At 34.5% G+C, this 22,885-nt stretch overlaps 1 protein-coding gene across 1 annotated transcript; it reads left to right on the plus strand.

The window, feature by feature from the left end:
• Positions 1-2,202: 2,202 nt before the first annotated feature.
• On the plus strand, positions 2,203-15,824 carry LOC133336494 (fatty acyl-CoA reductase 1). Its single transcript, XM_061544790.1, has 6 exons — positions 2,203-2,221; positions 11,220-11,482; positions 13,414-13,695; positions 14,017-14,129; positions 14,202-14,311; positions 15,385-15,824. Exons 2-6 carry the CDS (start codon positions 11,261-11,263, stop codon positions 15,822-15,824), a joined length of 1,167 nt encoding a protein of 388 aa, XP_061400774.1. The 5' UTR covers positions 2,203-2,221; positions 11,220-11,260.
• The last annotated feature ends 7,061 nt before the right edge of the window (positions 15,825-22,885 follow it).

Genomic DNA, 22,885 nt, shown 5'->3' on the forward strand with positions numbered 1-22,885 from the left:
CGAAGGATAATGAATCGCTTATCATATTTTCAAAAATTCCGTTTAGTTTTGCAATTCCCCTGTAATTTGATACATCTGTTCTACTACCGGATTTAAATAATGGTATAATAAATGATTCCCTGTTGTTACAGATTTATTAACATAAGGTAAAGTGAGAATACACCCTGGACCAGGCGTAGAATATTTTTCAAATTATTTTAAACGGTCAAAACATTTAATGAAGGAACTCAGGAATTATGTTTTAAAAAATGATGCAAATCCATTTGAAATTCCAATATCATCATCGAAATAATCTGATCCATATTTTAGGATTTTTGGATACACCCTAGGTCGTCGCTTTGTGTTAGTAAAAGTATAAAACGATCATTACTAATTCTTGAATTTTTGTTATAACTTGTTCTTTTGTTTTTAATTTTGACAATGTAACTGAATTAGATGGGAATAGGGATAGGAACTGCTTTAGAAATACGATGGATGAAATAAACAGATGGAATAAAACATCTTGAACATTTCATCTAAAGAGACTAATGATTGAAGTTGGGTCCAGTCAATATAACTCAAAAAGGAATTTAAATTAGAGTACTTAGCTTACTTAGCTGGCTTGTGACAAAACTTTCGTTCCGTAAGCCAAACTTAGAAAAGATTTCCAGGCGTGTCGGTCTTTTGCGCAGTTTTTCCAATTTGAAAGACCATGTTCGGCAATGTTGTCTTCCACTTGATCTTTCCATCTAATTCGTGGCCTTCCCCTTCTGCGTGAACCATCTGCAGGTTCGCTTTTATATGCCTTTTGAGCTGGAGCATCTTGATCCATTCTCACAACATGACCTAGCCAATGTAGTCACTGCAGATCGATTCGTCTGACAATGCCGATGTCCGAGAATAGCGGGTACCACTCATGGTTTATTCGACAACGATATTCAACGTCAACGCGTCGATCTCTCTGCTTGCGCAAGTACCCATGCTTCAGATCCATACAGCAGCACGGGTAATATCAGCGTCTTTTAGAGTGTGAGTTTGGTCTGGCGAGAGGTGGCCTTGCTTTTGAGTTGCTTACTCAGAACATAGTAGCATATGTTGGTCAACACTATTCTCCCCCGGATTTCAAAGCTGATGTTATTAGTTTTGTTTATAGCAGTACCGAGGTGTATGAAATCGTTCACTACCTCGAAGCTGTAATTTTCAAGTTAAACACCTCTGAACCGATATTGCTGTCAAATGCGGCTTTATAGTCGACGAATAGGTGGAATGTGTCGATGTGTTTTCGTGGGGTTTTTCTAGGATCTGGCACAGAGTGAACATCTGGTCAATGGTGGATTTGCCAGGCCTTAAGCCGCATTGGTATGGTTCAATAATGTCATTGACCATTGGCTTTAGTCGTTCACACAGCACGCTGGATAGCACTTTATATGCGATGGGAAGGAGACTTATTCCTCCATAGTTGGCACATATCGTCTGTCTCCCAAATCCTCAGCACGCTATCTGTATCTGTCACCAGGTTTCCATCTTCATCTCTACGGACATAGGAAAATTAAAAAATAACTGTTTAATACGTTACCTTTTTTACAGACAAATGTCTTATATCTATATAATTTAAATAGCTTTAAATGTTTAAATAACACACAGAATTACATATAAATATGTAAATGTATATCAAAAGTACATATACTTTTCATATAAACATCTGTCTAAATGTGACCCCGAATGGTCCAATTTCATAACAATAATACTTACCGAAATACCTAAGAAGCATTTGTGCAAAAATCTTAGCCACCTATCTACATAAATCTAACTAAGTTTAAGGTTAACAATTTTCGGAAACCATTGCCATAACTGAAAATTAAAAAAAGACACTCAAATACAAGTCTTGCAGAGGTAATAACACATTTTATGTGTAATAAATTTGTAAATAAACTACAAAAACAGCAACTACATCTTCAGATTTAGTTCCCTTTTTAACATTTCCAACTCCGGTGCATCCGATTGGTCGTAGCTACAATTGTCGTTAAGCCTGGCATCATAATAAACACACACACACACACAACAACATCAATACCCTTCAACGGTGTAACAATTCATTCTGAACGCTTTAGCATGGGCTTGGAGTATATCTTGGCTGTTACTCGTCGAGTTTAGTTTAGTCGACACCGTGAATTCGGGCCAAGTGGATATTGTTCGCGTCGTTTTTTTTTCGTTTCCATTCGTTGGCAAAATTCCCAGCATCGTTTGTAAAAGAAGTAAAGAAAAAAATTACTAATACATTAAATAGTTGTCTTTTGTGTGACAAGTGAGTTAGTTCATAATTAAATGTTTGCCCAAATAATTATTAAATACAAGTGATAATTTCAAAATATCGACGCACTCAAAAATACTTGCCCAAAAAATGAGATGTGCTAAACATTTGTAAACCGCGCGCAAAAAAAAAAAATTAAAAAAAAAACATAAACAGATAAGACTACACATGCTCAGAAAAAGCTAATTGGGAAATATTTTTAAAATATTATTTGTGATTTTCGTTATGCTAAATGCTGTTTCCGTATAGTTGTTGAATAAACGTTTATTTTGTGTTAAATACCTATGTCTATATTCATACATATATTTCCAATTGTTTTACTGATAACCTAAAGATGTAAAATAAATTTATTTGTTTATCAGTGGACCACATCGAAACCAGTAGTGAATTTTTGGGTGGGCTTACCATTTATGTTTTTGGGTAATTAACGATGTGAATGTGTGTGTATGTGTTTTGTTTGTTTTGTCTGCATTTCAACAATTTACTAATAAACATTGTGGATCGAAGAAAGGACTACAACAATTTATGATAATATTTACAATTTTATATTTACTATTTTATATTTACAATTTTTGTTATATTATAATGAAAAAATAAATATTGCCAATTTATGTGTTCGTGAACACAAAAATTTATAATAATAATTATTAACACGGAATAAATGTAATCAGAATAAGTTAAAAAAGTGAAGAATTTTGTGGGAAAATTACATTCAAATTTTCCTTTTTTCTTCTTCTTCTTCTTCTTGGTTTATTACCCATTAATAATGGCTTATAGTTCAAAGATGGCCAGATTTGCACACTAGCGTTGATGCATTCTCTTAACATTTTCTAATGTTAAAACTAAAATAAACATTAGAGTAAGTGATGCAAATGTGGCATACTCACTTTTTTTGTAAACTGAAAATTTTATAATAACTGAAACATGTTTTATACTTTGCTGTTCTCAATTTAATTTATTTAAATCACGTTGAGAGTCAGTAGCACATACTCAAGTACGATTAAAATAAAAAAATATTAAAATTCCCGACCAGAATCCGATCGAGAACATATGTGGAATCTTGACTCGTCGTGTCTATGCAGAAAACCGCCAATAGTAAACTGTAGTTTACCTCCAAGAAGTGATTATTGATGAATGGCGGTCAATCGATGAAGATTTGCGAAAAATGTTGATCAAAGTGTTATAGATAAAATTTCTAAACTTATTCAAAATAAGGGAGGCCCTACCCATTATTGATTTAGTTATTTTATTTAAGTTTTTAAAAACAAATTCATCTAATTTTGTAAAAGTGCGTCTATAGTTATGCAACACCAGTAAGTTTGAAAGTGCAGAATTAGGCGAAACCATGAAGAGTAAATTAATTATTTTTGTTGAATAATATGTGTTTTTGATCATTTTATTGCGAACAATAATTTAATGGAACGATTTTATTTGTCAACTAACATACCAATTGAATTAAAGGTGCGTCTATTGTTATGCTACGCAGTGTATAAGTCAATGTTTTGTATGTTTTTTCATCTTCTTTCTTTGTTCTTGGGCTTGGATGTTTTTAACAGTTCGTCAATAGTTCTCTGTGGTAAATCATTTTTCCTCAGCATATTGCGTATCCTTTCTTTGTTCTTTTGGTGGATTTGTTCGTAATGCTGGTCTTGGACCCTTACATAGATCAGATTTTTATTTTTCATAAACTTATTTGAACATTTTTACCAAGTCGGTTCATTTTTAATAAACATATTCTTAATTTGTTCTAAAAATTGGTAAAAGAAGTAAAGGACAATATTTTTATTGTGTCTTATCAAGTCCGAATATGGGATCCATTGGTTCACGTATTCTTGTACTTCCTCACAAAGGAATGCCAAATTACAAAATGTTGTTAAAACCATCAACATACAGAATATAGAGTGGGATCTACAAAGAGTTTTTTTTTGGAAAATTCGTGTGGAAAATATGGTTACTTCATACTGAAATACCAATATCCAATTCAATATTCTAGTACTATTGTGTTGCTTAACTCGGTCTTGAATATCGCGTTCTATCTACACTAGAGCTTGTTTTCCTTCAAGTAAGTAATTTATAGCATTGTACAATAACAAGAGGTAGGTTATTTGTACCTGGTGATTACAATTTTTTTCTTTTGCGTGTTTCTGTTCTATCAAAACAAATAAATGGACACTATAAGACATTACACTATACTACAATTTTTGTTAATTTCGTCAAGTTATCCTACCTCTTGTTATTGTACTATGATTAATGGGGGAGCTATGTGTTACTTTCTGTGGCCCGTTGTTCGGAATTTGTTGAAACTTTCATGCATTTGGATTTAGAATTTCAAATGACATTTTGCTGCAGGACATGCATATCAAGATTATTGAATTTAAAAATAATCCCGTTGAAAGAAGATTTAATTATGTACGGTAAATACCGAGGTATAAGACAAGATAAATGAAATAAACCATAAACCAGGAATCTTCTTTTGGATAAAAAATATTCTCGGTATCAAAAAAAAAAGTTTTTTGATTTAATTCGATCCAACGCTAAATTAAGAAAAATTTCAATTGAAAATCTCAAGAACTCTTGAATATATGCCGATTTATTGTGTTAGCACCAAGTGACGGCAAGAGTGGTTCTCAAACTTTAAACGCATTTTTCTCGAAGCTGTATTTTTACGAATGGCGGGCACGATAACTTAAAAATTAATTGGATTACTAGTGTAGCTGCGAGTGTATAGCTATCGTATGAACTAGGTTCGGTGAAGAACTTCCTTATTTTTAAACTTAGTTTGTGGTCAAAAATAGGCGAATTTCCAAAAAAATTAAAGGTCCGTCATTTTGTTAATTTATGAGCGAAGTCTATAATCGTAGTTCATACGAGAGGCAGACATGTACTCTCTCTAACACCCTTGGAATTTCCGGATTCCGATGTTCCAGTGCCCGCAATCAAAATAAAGGAATTTTCTTTAATCACTAAAAACAACAACAACCTAATTTTGCTAATTATTTTTTTTCTCTTTTAAATCTTCAATTATGTATGTTTAAAGTTACAAACCTTAACTGTATTGGTGTTCATTTAAACTCTATGGCAATTATCAATTGTACACATAATATTTTTATAAAAAATCAATTTAATATATGCCGGGGTACATCTGTTTGAAATGTAATAGTTTAACAGCAATTACACAATAATTTAATTTATTTAATTTTAAAAATAATCGTTTAGAGAATTGATTTGTTGTTGACAACTAGTTGTAATTTCTTCAATTTTTGATACGACTATTATCACCACACGGTATAATATTAATAATGTAACAACAAATGTTGTTGCATGGAATGTGAACAAAAGCTTTATAAGGGCTGATACCACATGGGGTTGCATGAAAAGTGGAAAGGGGTTTGATAATTGTATCTATTCATTGATAATTCCAAGATGCATCCATAATATGCGATAGAATGTGAAACTATTTAAAACTATTTTTAAGTTTGTGTTTTTAATTAGAAAGATGGAAAATTTTTATGTAAATGGAATTGACAATAGTCACAAAGATATAGTCAAATATCGGCTACATCGGACCATGTGCATATACGAAGGAATCAGTGAATAATGAAGTCACTTTCATTTAATATTACTGGGATTGCGTTATACTTTCTGTTATAAGCAGATGCCTACTTTTATTTATGCACATGTTTTGTCATTAATAACGAATATTAAGTAGTTAGTTCTATAAATTATAGTTTTATGTTAACACGATATTGACGTATTAGGGTGGGAAACAACAAATTAGCATTTTGAACAAAAACAAAAGAATAGGAAAAAACCCGCGATACTAGAGGGATTCTATAAAATGTGCATTGGAATAATTTAAATTATTTACACGAATATAACCAGTATGAAGTAACATTGTGGCTACAATAAATTTTATTTCACAATTTTATAATTTTTTAATGTTATGTGGGTAAACAAATCGTATCTAAAAATGGGAAGAATAGAATGACAACAAATAAATTAAAACGGCATATACATTAGAACTTTTGTGTCGATACAGTATTTTTAATGGATGTTGTTCGTTTACTTTTGGCAAATTTCTTTCTTCGTCACTGTTTTTCGGTTTTACTCTCAGCTAATTTTTGCTGAGTAAACGTTACTGGAAAAGTAAACGAACAACATCCAGTAAGAAGATTGTATCTACACAGCTGGAGAAAACAACAAACAATTTTGCGCACACAAAAAAGCATTATTTTTAATAGAAAAATTGATACCAAGCGGGAAATTGATTGCAATTGATAGCGGTGTGGACATTAACGATGGCGTTCCAGACATGTTATGGATTCACACTTTTTTGTTTGGATTTGGAACCTAAATGATACAAAATCAAAATTCTCATTCAATTAGCTTGAGAACAATTTTGTTGTTTGTTTACAAAACATAACAAAACAGCTGATTAAATATCAGCTGATGGTACAAGAAAATTCTTACTAAGTAAATTTTCCTTGTAAGAACGAACCTAAAGTTGTATCGATACAGTTTATTACAAGGCCTACATAAGGTCGGCCAATAAGCGAATTCATAGAGAAAACTTAAGTTTAACCTCAATTTTTTTTGCTCAAAACACAGCCAAAACATAACACAATCTCTAATTTGTAGCATAATTTACTTGAAAATCTTCTTAAAACTCTTGAAATAGTCCAAATGTGCTTTTCAAATGCGATATTAATATTTTCATTTTGACGTCTTTTTATTATTTATTTTTATTTGTATTTCCGGTTTCTTTTTCCATTTTAATGTTTAATGATACAAAATCAAAATAAACTTGTCCAACATTCAAATTGTTTGTAAACAAATTGATTTGTTTGTTTACAAATTATCATGGTACAATTATAAAAGGTAACAGCAAATCCCAGCTGATTTTATTCCAACGTTATACTAGTGTCAATATGAATTTGACAAATTATGTTTCTAAAAATGACCCAACAGGAAAATTTGGTAGCATAAAATTCGAAGTTGTTCTTTATTAATGTCCTCCCATATTCAATTTAGTCAATCTGCCTGCTGGGAAAGTTTAAGGAAGCAAATCTTTCTTCATGGAATAACGCGCAATTCCCAGCATTTTCATATGTGTTAATGGCAATGGCTCAATTAAAGGAATGATGTGGAAGCGATAGAAATATAAATTTGATAGATTTTCATTCATGTTTTTCAATTTTATTTTAAAAATTCGAAAATATTACATTTTTCAAATAAATAAATGTTTTTGATAATTTGTGTGTTTGTTTACATTTTTCAGTCGAATGACGTTGACACTACTATTACTTACAAAATTTCCATGTGGTTGTTGTATCGTTTGTTGTACAACAACACTTTGTACCTGTTATCTTCTATTACACTGTGCGACACGAAAATTATTCAGGGGTACTAATATACCAATATATATTTGGTATATATTCGGTTGAGGATTGGCTGAGTTACAGTGGTTGAAATGTGAAAAAATATATAAAGACAAAATTTATTTTTCTTCGGACTGTACGATGAAATTATGATATCAAGAAAAAAAGAATAGAGTAACTTCGGGTAATGTGAACCATCAATGTGGACCAGTATGTGTGGGTAATGAGGATCAGTAAGTTAAAGGTAGGTTGTGATAAATTTCAATTTATTGCACTCTGAGGTAACAATGAATGCAAAAATATATGGATTCATGTGTAGCCCCCATTTAAGGGTACCTCCACATTTGCGGTATTTTGAAGGTCCTTGCTTCATTATCCAACCGAAGCACCTGTAATTTCGCATATCGAGTTTCAGAGGATAGAATACCTCCTCGAATATTAAATGCGCCCATGTTTCGAACTCGTTCTCATGAAAAGTCCCACTTTTTTATAGTGGTCCACGTTACCCGACATTGTATATTTTTATTTAAAATTAATTATTGGCTTTAAAAATGAATAAAAATTAAAAATCACCGATTATAATTACAGACGTATATTTTTGTTAAAGAAAACAAGAAAACCACATAACTTCTTTATATTCGAGAAAGATAAGATGTTCAACTTTTTTGCAAAAACGTTTGACTACCGTGCTAAAAAATGTTCAAATCACACTTTTACAATCAGAGCTACATTTTCTACTACTAAATTTTCAACATTGCAATTATTTCTTAAAACCCAAGTTTGATGTTTGTTTTCACTAATTACGAAAACATTTATCAAGGCGGCATTGACATATTTCAAGCATTTTCTTAGATTTGGGCGGTGGTCCACATTAGACGCATAGTCCACATTACCCGAAGTTACTCTAATATAAATCCGTTATAACTTATTATTTGCGTTTCAAATTGAAAGTATATTAGACCACGTTTTTCTCTACATATACCGTTATAAAACTAATTTTCGAAGTGGCCCAGAAAACCCAAAGGTATTTTCGTGTTCTAGGGACACCTACTAAACAGAATTGGTACATTAGAACCCCTGAATATTTTTTTTTGTTGTTTTGTAGCACAGTGTTATTATATCATGACAAATTATAATAAAACAGATGATACATGGTACAATTATAAAAGGTAACAGCAAGTCCCAGCTGATTTGATTCCAACGTAATACTAGTGTCAATATGAATTTGACAAATTATGTTTTTAAAAATCACCCAACAGGAAAATCGGGAACGCATACAATTCGAAATTGTTCTTTATTAAATGTCCTCACGTATTCATTTTACTCAATATGCCTGTTGGGAAAGTTTGAGGAAGCAAATCCTTGTTCATTGAATAACTCGCAATTCCCTGCATTTTCATATGTGTTACACATATAAGTGGCAATAGATCAATTATAGGAAAGTTGTGGAAGCGATAGAAATATGAATTTGATAGATTTTCATTCATGTTTTTCAAAATTTATTTTGAGGATTCGAAAATATTTTATTTTCAAAATAAATATAATTTATTTGTTTGTTTACATTTTTCTGTCAAACGACGTTGACACTAGTATAACTTACAAAAACAAATTTCCATGTGGTTGTTGTATCGTTTGTTGTACAACAACACCTTCTATTATTATACCATGCAGATGATAAAATATTATATAAATATTTATAGTTCCGTTCCAGAACCTGAAAGATTCTACTAATTTTAAAGGTTTTTCAACTTTTTATTCGAAAACCGTTCCTGAACCCGCAAAACTAGTAAAATGTTCAACCAAAATTAAGAGAACACAAAACAAAATGGCGTTCTCTTTGTAAAGTTTTTACTCGAGATATTTGGCCGAGTAAAAATGGTAAAGAGGAATGCCCACTTCTGATTGTATGTTGTGTTGATTTTGAAGTACTGTCATCTAATTTTGAAATATTTACTAGATTTCCGTTTCCGAACTTTTCTAATTATTTTGTACTCTGAGAGTGATTTTGACTTTTACTAAATTTAATATTAAAAAAGAACTGTAACAGACCATATATTGTTTTGAATACAATGTCAAATATATTCAAATTTAATTGTAATGAAAACCATTTGTTACAGCTTTTGTCTGGAAGACCATTTTCATGGCCATAGATTCTGTGAGCAATCCTCGAAAAAAATAGTTCAATATATCCATACATGACAGTATCGAGCTGATATAAATATGTAAATTATCTGGACGTACCACTGGGAACTCGTATTTTAAAATTTCACTATAACATATATATTGTATTTCAAAATCACCTTTTTCAAATCTTATTCAAAACATTTCAATGGCAATTCGAGAATTTAATTTGTAAATCGAAAACTCTATTGGCAATTCATAACATTTCAGTTGTAATTTGAGAATGTAGTTGGTAATTTACAATGTGTGTTACCAATAATATTTTTCGAATTTAAAATTAAATGTTATGAATAACAAATGAAATGTTATATATTTCAAATGAGACGTTATTAATTTCAAATGGAATTTTTTGAATTTTAAATGCAATCCTTTTAAGTTCAAATGAAAGTATATGAATTTCAAATGGAATTCTATGAATTTCGAAAGGTATTCTATGAATTACAAATGAAATTCTCGAATTACTACAGATATGTTATGAATTGCAAATTATATTTTGTGAATTAAAAATTGAATTCTCAAATTACATAAATTGAATAACATGTGAAAAAGGTGCAGTAAAATATATATTCTTGATGGTACACGGACAATTTTTCATTGAAATGCACACGTTTTTATTTAGAATGACTTCTGACCAGCTTTGAATATTTTGAATGCTACATTTTTACTTGAATACTTGTGTATTCGAAATAACAGAGTTGTTTAGTGGATTGACTCTGGTCACGGTCATCCATAAATCCTATTCTACTCAGCTAAAGATAAGGGAAACCCCAATGTTTATGTGTTAATATATATATATCTCCAGTTTGAATAATATTTATAGTTATGTATTTCGATTGTTTGTACAACGACTTATGGTGTTCACAGTGGGCCGTTCCCCCATTTCCTTATCTAATATTATTAGCACTAAACTACCGGTTCTGGACTCTGATTTGCTTGGTATGTCTGTATGTACATATGTCACAATGACGAACCATGTTTGATAAGTACAGTGTACTTGACTCCATCACACCAAAAACCGATTCTACAAATAACAAATTATTCACGCTAATTACATCCAGTAAACATTGGGAACCACAAGAGATATTTTTGTGGGTATTTGTTTAGTAGGGGTCGACATATTTATGAGTTAACATATAGATTTGTATGTTGGCAAATAGACATCAAAGGCCTGGCAAGACACGGTCAAGCATTAGCAATGAATCATAATAATGCTGTTGAGATTACAAAAGCGTTTTAATTTTTTTCATGGCCTAGCATCACCATCAGCCGAACGGTGATGGTGACGGTGCTATTTATCATAACTGTGTAGTACCTATACACATACTCACAAATACTTACATACATATTTACAAACATTTTCATTTTCACAGTTTATTTGCAGATATTATTGGTCTCACACCTACCGCTAACCATGCAGTCACTGGACGAGAAATGGGGTGAGGAGAAGTCGCAGATAGCGGCTTGGTATGCCGGCAAAAATGTACTAATAACTGGAGCTACAGGCTTCATGGGCAAGGTGCTGGTTGAGAAACTACTCAGAAGCTGCCCCGACGTCAAGGGTCTGTATTTGCTGATTCGCTCGAAGCGAGGTCTATCGCCGGAAGTTCGTAAAGACCAATATTTGAAATGTGTGGTAAGTAGATAAGCGGTTCCAACCAAAACTGAAGTAAAGGTTAAAAGTAAAACAACGCTTCGGTTTGAGTTTTTCGTTAATGGCCATAATGGATGGGTTTGTGTGTGCGCGTTTTTTTTTGTTCAAATATACAAATGATTGTGCACTTTTACAGTTATGTGCTTATATACGAAGACAATGATTTAGTCGTCGTCGAACGAATGTACATTTGCCAAATAAACTTTAGAATTCGGTATGTAGTAATGTTCAGTTTAAGAAGTCTAAAGTTGAGTTCGAATTATTTCGGCATAACATTTTGCAATATCCATTGCACTTGAATCTTGCAGTACGGGAACATACCAAGTGTTGGACAATTCAATGGTTTTTTTCTTAATTAAATTATCAATTTGGGAGTTTGTTTTTACTGTTATCCTTTGAATTATTCGTTGGACAGATTTTTTATTGAATAATAAAAGCATCAGAATATCTAATTGGTAAAAATGCATAGAGTAAGGATTAGTAAGGACTTAACGAAAATAATACTAAGTGATTTCAACTCTGTAATAAAAAAACAAGTGAAAAGGAACTGAAACTTTACATTTAGGAGAAAGACCACGTAAAACTCCAAAAGCGATTTACTACTATTTCCTTACTATTAAATAGTAAGAGAGTTTACAAAACTATCTCAAATTCTATCATCTTAAAATAAAGGTTGCAGCCTATGCCGATGATGTAATCTTGCTGGTTGACGGGAAACTATTTCAGATATTATGGAGGGGACCCTTTCAACTCTGTCCAATTGGGCACACGCCAACGGTATTGGTGTAAACTTCACTAAGACAGAATTGGTGCTCTAAGATTCCTCGTTTCCGCTTGCCATCTTTGGGAGGAGTGACCCTATCCCTTTCTGAAGAAGCAAAATACCTTGGTACAATCCATGACCGCAAATTTACGTGGAATAAGAATGTTGAGTAACGCTCTGAGGAAGGACTGATAGCACTCTACTCTTGCAAGAACTCTATAGGAAGGAGCTGGGGACTAAGACCATTCTTACATATGGTTGCCCTGTTTGGTGGCAGGTGGTCAACAAAAACTGCTGACAAAATTAAATTCAGTACAGCGATCGGCTTCGATCCTGACAACCGGAGCGCTAAGAAGCAAACCGCAGGCAGCCTTGAATGCAATCTTGAATCTCTAACCACTGGACATTCTGATTAAATTCGAGGCTGTAGATGTGCCCTGAGGCTCCGAGAAACGGATGCCTGGAAATCACTGAACTATGGTCACGCTTGTATCCTCAACATAGCGCCAGGTTGTGATTTCTAGACGAGAAATACTGACATTACTGCCGATAATACGGGACCGGTGACTATATATGTCGATAATCAAGGCTTTGAAGTCGTGCACTGTAAACTCAAAAAAACCGCTTGTTCTACGGCGAGGTAGTTGATAACAGATGGTCGCAAGAACCTGGTTGCAGAAAAAGTTATCTGGCCTGAATTCTCTCGCTGAAGAACTTCTTCGCTGTTGTCACATAATAAGAAAAGTCAAAATCATTGTGGGAATCATAACAGTTCACTGCAAGATTAGATCTCTCACACGGTAATGTGACTCGAACGGAGAGCATTTCTATCGTCTATGTGAGGACGAAGAAGAGCTAGAAACAATTGAACAATCCTCTGTAGATGTCCATCGCTGAGTGGCAGAAGACACAAACAGTTTGAAAGATATAAAAATTGATAATCTAGCATTCTTCTCCAAAATAGACCCCAATAAGACCCCAACATTTATTCATAACATTTTTATTATTTTATTTATATTTGTTATGTTATTATATATATATATTTATATTGGGCGCCATTTTCTTAATGTGTTTGTTTCCAGTAGTGACTTGCAAACACTGTTTTTGAACACAATCAATTTGTATTAATTCTTTTCTTCCATTTTTTTAGATTTTCAACAATATCTTAGAATTATATCCTGAGATTGGCAAAAAGATTTTCGTTATTGGTGGTGATGTTTTGGAAGACAATCTTGGTATCAAACACGAGGATAGAGAACATTTAATTCAAACTATAGACGTAGTTTTTCATTGTGCCGCCAATGTACGCTTTGACCAACCTCTGCGTCCGATGGTTCAAATGAATGTTATGGGCACCCAAAAAGTATTGGAACTTGCGACACAAATGGAAAACCTCAAAGTTTTTGTTCATGTTTCAACGACATTTTGTCAAGTAAGTACATATTTTTTTTCTAGATATAATTTGCACATAATTTTGTATTAGAAAATATATCATAAATATTTTAAACTGTGAGGAAAAAAAATCGTAAAGGAACAGTTGGCCTGAAAATGTTATTGACATATTTTACAGATGCCGATAAACACTATGCTTACTATAAAATCTTCTCTCGAACATGTTAAAATTAAAATCACAATAATAATTGATAAAAAATATTCCATGTTAAAATTGAAAGTTGCAAAATTTTAATGGTTTGCAATTTTTAATTGTAAATATTATTTTAAATAAATCACAGTTTTGTTTTTCTTTTTTTAGTGTAATGAACCATTTGTTGAGGAACGTGCCTACAGTGCTCATCGCAATCCCTATGAAATCATTGATATGGTCAAATTAATGAATGACGATGAATTAGCCAAGGTTACACCTGAGTAAGTTCGGTGCTACTGTTTTAAATAGTTAATTAGATCACGTTTTTTTCGACATAATTACTTTATTTGTAGATTGCTGAATGGTTTGCCAAATACATATGCGTTTAGCAAAGCCTTGTCTGAAGATTTAATTAACAGATATGGACAAAAAATGCCAATAGTTATTACAAGACCATCAATTGGTAAGTATATGGAGTTAAGAAAATATTAATTACTGAAAGGCCAACTTTACATTGTACAGGATTTAGTCAATCCAGTAGATACAAGTCATCAATTCTATTGAACATACAGTCGAAATCGTTTATAACAACATATCGGCTATCGAAATCCAACAGTCCCGATTTTCTCCACTTCCGTATTTTGGGGATTTTTGGCACGATTTTAAAACGAGTTTTCATTGGCCGACACACCTTCCTACCAAAATTATCAATATTGGTATTGGGATACGATTTCAACAAAAATGGCTATAATTTAGTATATTGAATTGTCGCTGGGTAGCAAAGTGTTGTAAATTATTTCTACGTTCAGCAATGTCCACACAAATTAAACACAGTTTTAATACGGGGTTGTCAAACTTTATTTACAGAACTTTACTTATGACGACACTTAACAGCTGAGCAATTGTTCTACTTTAAAACTTCTTTTATGCACTTATTACTAATTCTAGATCATTCTAATTCCAATGATTACTTATGTAAATTTCCATTTCGAACCATAAATTACATCCCCATCATATTGTAATTTATCAACATAGGGACCACTAATATAATATATGATGCCAATTCATAATGCCATAATTCACAATATTAAACACAAAGCTTCCTACCAAAAATTATCAGAATTGGTTCACTTTTTAGAATAGCACCCATATAACGATACTTTATTCGGTATTAAGGAAAGCGTTTTCCAGTATACCATTACAACTACATACAGTACAAAAACAACTAGCCAATACCAATGATAGCTTAGCACATTTCGTACATATTTGGTACGAGTTTCCAATATAAACACCATAAATCTTTATCGACTTTAGTACAAATTTCGACAAACCCACCCTAATGGCACATGGACACGTCAATACTTACCCACATACGCCCGCTTGATCTGGGCGTTGCTTATTAAAAACATTTGCCATTTTGCTTTTGGTACTACACATTCCTGAAAAAATCGCTGACACTTCCCATATAGTTCTTATTTCCCTCCACAATTCCTGGCTTTTTTATTATTATGACATAATCAAATTGTCTTCTTACAGTTACTGCTGCATGGAAAGAACCACTTCCCGGTTGGATTGAAAGCATAAATGGTCCTACCGGTCTAATGATTGGAGGAGCACGTGGCGTCATCCGAACAATGTACTGTAATCCAGATAATTCCTCGACAATTATACCGGTAGACACAGCAATAAATGGAATGATTGTAGCCGCCGTCCAACGAGCCCAAAAACACAAATCACCAACTGTCGAATTTATCAATATGTCTACATCAAATAAAGCACTACAGACCTGGGGAGAATGCATCGAAACAGGAAAACGTTTATTTTATAAAACGCCTCTTAGCTTTTCGCTCTGGTATCCCAATGGTGATATAACTAAAAGTTACGCCTACTTTAAATTTTGTGTGATATTCTTCCACTACTTGCCAGCATACTTTTTGGATTTTCTTCTAGTATTGTTACGACGTAAGCCATTGTAAGTAGACCATTCATAAATTCTCACATGATTTTAATCCAAATAAAAATATTGGCCTTCTTTCAGTTTGGTGAAAGTACAGAACAAAGTGTCTGTAGGAATTAAGTTGGTCCAATATTACACCACCAAGGAGTGGGTATTTGAAACTCATAAATTCGAAGCGCTACACTCAAATTTGAATCGGACAGATGCAGCTATTTTTAATATGGATACAAATCAACTGGATTTCGAACAGTATCTCCATAACTACATATTGGGCATACGAAAATATATGCTTGGAGAAAGTGACACAACAATACCTCGTGCCCGGTCAATACTGCGTATTCTCTACTTCTTGGATTGTGCAGTCAAATTGATATTCATGAGCATTGTACTCTTCCTCGTATGGACTCACGTTGGGAGATTTATGGATCGAAGCGATAATATTTTGCATTCAGCACTCAGGACAATTTATATGTATAGAAATAAGTCGTCTGAAATTATGTAATAAGCCTAACATATTAATTATTAAGTTTGGTGTAAGATAATTTACTAGTTACCTGCAAAAGAAAGAATGTTTGGTTGTGTACTGGTAAAATTTAAACAAAAATAAAAACATATATAGAAATTTTCCATATTCTTTTTCAATACAAAAAAATTAAATGAAAAGTGTTTGCCTAAATCTTCTATATAAAAATGCAACGCAACTTAAGTAGGTTTCTAATAAAAATCTTTGATCTCAAATTACTCAAAACGACGGTGAGCACATTGGAAAACGAAGCAAAATCACGAGTTCTACAATCCTATAATCAGTTTAGTGCATTAACTGGTGGCACGCCCAGAAAAAACACAAATTCAAAAAACGCCGAAATTCTGACTTAAAAATGGCGGCATCCGTTTTGGCTGGTTATATCGAAAAATCATACATTAGAACAATATTAAGTGTGTCTGGTTACTTTTCCAGTAACATTTACTCAGTAAGTTCTAGGTCAGAGAGTTCACCGTTTTTTCTCTCTTTTGCGATAGTACTGAGAAAAGTAAACAGACAACATTTAGTAAAATTCAACAAATAAACAGCTGATTAAAGAAAACATTTTTATTTGCGCCAAAATAAACAAACAAAGAAAGCACGAACACAATATAAGATTGCATTTTATATTAAAAATAAAATGAACAATCAATATATTATCCTCTTTCTTGAACTTGCCTAAAAATATAAAGAATTAGTTTCGAATTTAATGAAACTTTGCTTCTGTAATTTTTATACAAGTTAACTTCAAATTGAACTTTGCAAATTAAAAAAAAAATGTTTTGAATAATTTTTAAGTTTGGTCATAAAACAGCTGATCCCAAAATGGCTGAGTTTGAAAAATCTTATTGCATAAAATTCTTTCAGTAAACTCCATTAAGTTTGTTGTTGTTGAACTGTCAAATTTGCTCTCTCTCTTGACCCTCTTTCACTGGATTTTTGGGTAAACAGACAACATTTAGTATCATTTGGTAACAATTGTTACCAAACAGACAGAGCTATTGTCTTGAACTTAGTCGTTGAACACATGTGTGTAAAAAAAAAACAAAAAACGTTTTGACTTCAATACATTTTCACCATGTTTTTACACTACCCCTAACACAGCTTCCATGTAACCTATTATTTCTTATCGTTATTATCTATATTTGGACTACTATACATAATTTTACAGTAATTCATTTATATTATATTGAATATTTTAATATTTCGCGATATATAAGGTTTTTAGGAATTTAAAACTTCTTTTAATATTCCCATATATGGACAATATTGCCAATTTTTTAATATTCCATTTTCAAAAAAACGACTTTTTTGTTTTCGTAGTACATCAATTTTTGGTACACATATAGAGAAAAATATCCTGACTCCGAATCATCGAGGTTTTAATTTTGGGCATAAGAAAAAAATCTTAAAATTACGCCGTATATTGTACAAAAGGTTGATATATAACTTCCTTCGTAAAATATGAATATGCAGATACTATAGTAACCGCGAAAAAGTTGCACCTTTTTAGAGAAATATAAGAAAAATATAGGGGATTATGTCATTATTTTCATGACATACATACACCTAATAAATAATTAGTTTAAAAATATCTACATAATCTAAACACCACGATAAATGAGATGATATTAAAATAACACAAGTCTGTGTAGCGGTTTGTAAATTACAGCGACAATAAAACAAGATATTGAAAAAAATTATTTGTTTTTGGTTCGAAGAAATAATGTCATCATATCATACTCATTCTTTTTAATTTTAGACAAGAAATTTCAGAAAAAAATGTTGGACTTATTATTCTATTTTACCCAAATTTCACCGAAAAATTTATATATATTGTTACGAATATAACTTTAGATTTAAGTTAATTTAGATGAATTCCGTTAATTTAACAATTTGAATTGAAACGTAAATTTCTACTACGCAGTTTATTCGAATAACTTCACAACAACAACTACTGTATAGATTTTTCTACATCCTTCCATTTCCTCTTTCATTGTCTATTTTGTTATTGACGTACAATTCTTGGTAAACGTCATCATTGATGATCGCTTAAGAGTCTAAACGCAACCATAGAGTCTAGAGTCAGCGACAGTCGTTTGCCGTGTGTTTCTTATAGGCAACGGGAAATCGCGACGGCTGACGTTCGCGTCTAGCGGCATGACGCTAGAATAGATTTTATTCATTTTTGCTCAGCGTCATACTCAAAATTTCTCTCTTGCTCTCAATTGAGTTGCCATATTTTAGGTAAAAATCAACAGTGCTACCAAATTTCAATGAGAATTTATATCAAAACATATGGCAGTACTGTTAAAAAAACAATTATTTTCAAAGATTGTGGATGTTTTTTAATGAATTATTAATAAAATGGAAGAAAAATAATTTTTTTTCAATAATTTTATCCAAATTCCTTGACATTATTGTTTATTAAATAATAAATTGATTTTGGTTTGTGCAACGTAGAATTTTCTGTCAGAAAATCAAAACAAATAATTGACATTTTGTGCCGCTAACGCCAACTCTTCCGTTTGGTTTTAACGCCGGCGAAAAAGTATGACGCTGACTCGTGACTCTCTGGTTGCGTTTAGACTCTAATTCCTCTTTCTTTGTTACTCCCTCGCCTGTATATGTGTTGTTGTTATTGTTCACTCAATGTAAGTTTGTATGTGTTTGTTGCATTGGTAGATTGTTCGTAAGTTTAGACTCTAATTCCTCTTTCTTTGTTACTCCCTCGCCTGTATATGTGTTGTTGTTATTGTTCACTCAATGTAAGTTTGTATGTGTTTGTTGCATTGGTAGATTGTTCGTAATCTAGGTGTTACCAGATCGTCTAGAAACTTCTGTAGCGACAGGCAAGGCTCATATAAATAGGGGAAATGGAAAGGCAGTTAGTCAGTTGTGAATCAGATCGCGAATTGAAACCGTCAAGTAAAGTAAAGCAAAGTAAAGTTGTGTCAATAAAATCATTGTAGTACTCGAAATCAGAAAGAACCCGCGTTTTATTTAGTACGCACTGTACTGGGAAATAAAACAACGTCTACACGGGATTAAGTAAAATCCAAGAACGTAACAATTGGTGTCGGAAGTGAGATGACGATAATACTACGATGAAGTTTAAGGATCTACGAGTGGAAGACTTGAAGAAGGAGCTCGATAAATTGGAATTGTCCTCTACTGGCAACAAGGCTGAACTACAAAAACGTCTGTTGGATGAGTTCGAGCGCCGTGGTATGAACATCGATACATATGAGTTTGACAGTAAGGATGACGTGGATTTATCGGAAATGGGCGAATTCAACGGCAGGGAAGTCTCGTCAGTAGCTGCCAGGGGTGACGATTTCAGAGAAATGCTGGCTAAAATGTTTGAGGAAAATTCCAGAATGTTAGTAGAAAACACGAGACGAATGTTCGAACAGAATTCCAGGAAGTTAGATGAACTCAAGTCAGAGAATGGTAGAATGAACGATAAACTCGAGAACATTACAGAAGTTATTGGAAGGAGAGTGGAAACCGTGGAGGTCCAAATTAAAGAGTTGGATAAGAAAGTGCAGTCGGTTGACGAGAAAATTCTGTCTGAGGATGAGAAATTTCTGGTCCACGGCCACAGGGTTACGAATCTGGAGAAGAAAATGTCGGAACTGGAAATTAAGGGTGGTCCGGTGCGAGTTCCTGATAACACAATAAAAATCAAACCTCCTGTATTCGACGGCTCTACGTCATTCAATGTTTTCAAGTTACAGTTCGAGACAGTGGCTTCTAGAAATTCGTGGAACGACAGCGACAAAGCGGTTGCACTACTTCTGGCATTGAAGGGCAGATGTTATTGCTGCACTGGAACGTAAGTACGGTGGCGAACATAAACAAAACATCTACCTTATGGAATTAAGGGGAAGAGTGCAGAGGGCAAACGAGACGTTGCAAGACTTTGCAGCTGAGGTGGAACGTTTGGTGCTAATGGCCTATCCAGGAGAGAAACATCCATTGGTGGACCGTATGAAAATCAAAACCTTTGTGAATGGCATACGTGACCCTGAGATTAAATGTGCAACATATGCGTCACCAAAAGCGTAATTTGCCGAAACCGTGTCGTTTGCCCTTTCCCAAGAGACGTCAAGAATAATTGTTTAGCCCCAGACCCACAAGATTCGCCAACTGGAGACCGAATGTTGCGAACCCAAATCTCTCGTTAACTCGATCGAGGACGCCATGAGGCGGGTAATAGAAGAAACAAAGTTAGTAGGGATGACTAAGCCCTACTTCCAACGAAAGATGGTAGAAGAATGGCTCAACAGTCCACCAATGAGTCACCGTTAAACTAAATCGAGCCAGTCCAGCGGGGCATGAACTGGCTCCCATCGACGATGGCCCCACAATCTCCATAGCAATAGTACAACAGAAAAGTCACAACCTAACAACAACTGGGTACATCAATGGTGATAAGCGAGTTCTGACGTTAGACACTGGCGCATCAAAGTCCATCATAAGATCAGATCTGGTAAAGGGAAAAATAACGCAACTTAATGGAGTCAGACTGCGCACAGCAACGGGGGAGCCCGCGGCAGTACACGGCAAGATTACCCTGAGACTAACTATTGCCAATAAATCGGAGAATTACGAGTTTATAGTTGCCGATATCGTATACGAAGTGATTATAGGCGCAGATTTTATGATTGCCTTTGGTATCAATCTGGATATGAAAGAGCGTGTGATGACCTGGTCTAACGTCGAAATTCCGTTAAACGTGGGCTACGATGAAGGTACACCCATTAGACGTCTGACTACGGACCATCCAGAGATAATACCGCCCTGTGCCGAAGCAATAATATGGGTACCAATGAATGGAAATTGTGGAGCCGAGAAGTTGTGGGTGGTGGAACCAGCAGAAAACATAAACAGTAACATCCTAATAGCGAATGCCCTGGTGAAAAGCAACAAGGACGGATTGATTCCTGTTAGAGTTTTGAACCTGTCAAACAAGCAAGAGCAAATTTGCAAATTTTCCGATGTTGGACAATGCACACCAGCTGAAGCTGTAATTAATTTAGAAACTAGCACCGAAAAGCCAGCAGCCATGGAGAAGAAGCACCTCGACGGCTACATAAAAGAGTGGACACACCAATTATCACCTTCCGAGAGGAACAAGGCTAAGCAGCTATTATGGAAATATGCCTCTACCTTTGCTTTGACAAAAGAGCACCAATGAAGAACATCAGTGGTGAAGCATGAAATCCATACAGCAGACGCGAGACCCATTAAACAGCCTCCAAGAAGTGTTCCCCTGGCAAAAAGAGACGCAGAGTGGGTACTGGCAAGTAGAGATCGCCGAGAAAGATAAAGAGAAAACAGCGTTTGGCGTTAATGGGGGCCTCTGGCAGTTCAATGTCATGCCATTCGGACTCTGCAACGCCCCGGCTACATTTGAAAGGCTGGTGGAGCGTGTGTTAAAAGGGCTGCAGTGGAAGTCATGCCTCATATACCTGGATGACATCATAGTCATGGGACGCAACTTCGACGAACACAACGAGAGGTGAAGTTCCTGGGGCACCACGTGACGCCGGAGGGCATATCGACGGATAATGAGAAAATTCAAGCCGTCAGAGATTGACCGCAGCCCCTAAATCTCCATGAGCTGCGAAGCTTTCTGGGTCTCTGCACCTACTACCGTCGATTTGTCCCAAATTTTGCCAACATCGCCGCCTGTCTACACCGCTTGACGCAAAAAGGCCAGAGGTTTCAGTGGGGCAACGACCAAGAAGAGGCATTCAGAAAGCTCAAAGACCTGCTATGCAGAGCCCCCATTTTGGCATACCCTATACCTGGCGGCAAGTTTGCTCTGGACACAGACGCAAGTGCTTGAGGCATCGGTGGCGTCCTTTCCCAGGAAATCGACGGACAGGAAAAAGTCATCGGGTACTACAGCCGGACATTGTCGAAGCCTGAGAGGAATTACTGTGTGACGAGGAGAGAGCTTCTTGCTGGCCAGCATTTTCTGCTGAGGACCGACCACGCTGCTCTCCAATGGTTGCTGCAGTTTAAGAATCCGGAAGGTCAACTAGCCCGTTGGATTGAGAGGCTCCAGAGTTATGACTTCAGAATCGAGCACAGAAAAGGCGGAAAACACGGTAATGCTGATGCCCTGTCTTGTCGGCCATGCAAGGTAGAATGCAGGCATTGATCAAAGGCTGAGTGTAAAGAGAATATCGTTGATGTCCGACTATTGCAGTTTGAGTCGGGTGAAGATTGGTCGACGGAACGAGGGGATCCCATTCTGGGCAAAATAATTTCGTAGAAACGGGCAAGCGACCTAGTCGCAAAGAAATTACCTCCGAAAGCCCTCATCCTATTGGGCCCAGTGGGACAGTTTACTTATAATAGATGGTTGATTATATCGCAAATGGAAAAGTGAGGACGGTAAATCTCACCGGAACTTGATCGTCGTCCCAGACTCCAAAATAAGAGATGTCTTGTCGGAGTTTCACGATGGGCCAAGTGGAGGACATCTTGGCATAGCAAAAACCGCTGAAAAGGTAAAGCAGAGATTCTACTGGGTCGGCTGT

The sequence above is a fragment of the Musca vetustissima genome, unplaced genomic scaffold, assembly GCF_032173495.1.
Source record: "Musca vetustissima isolate MV318-11 ecotype Yass unplaced genomic scaffold, APGP_CSIRO_Mvet_v1 utg17907, whole genome shotgun sequence".
NCBI lineage: Eukaryota > Metazoa > Arthropoda > Insecta > Diptera > Muscidae > Musca > Musca vetustissima.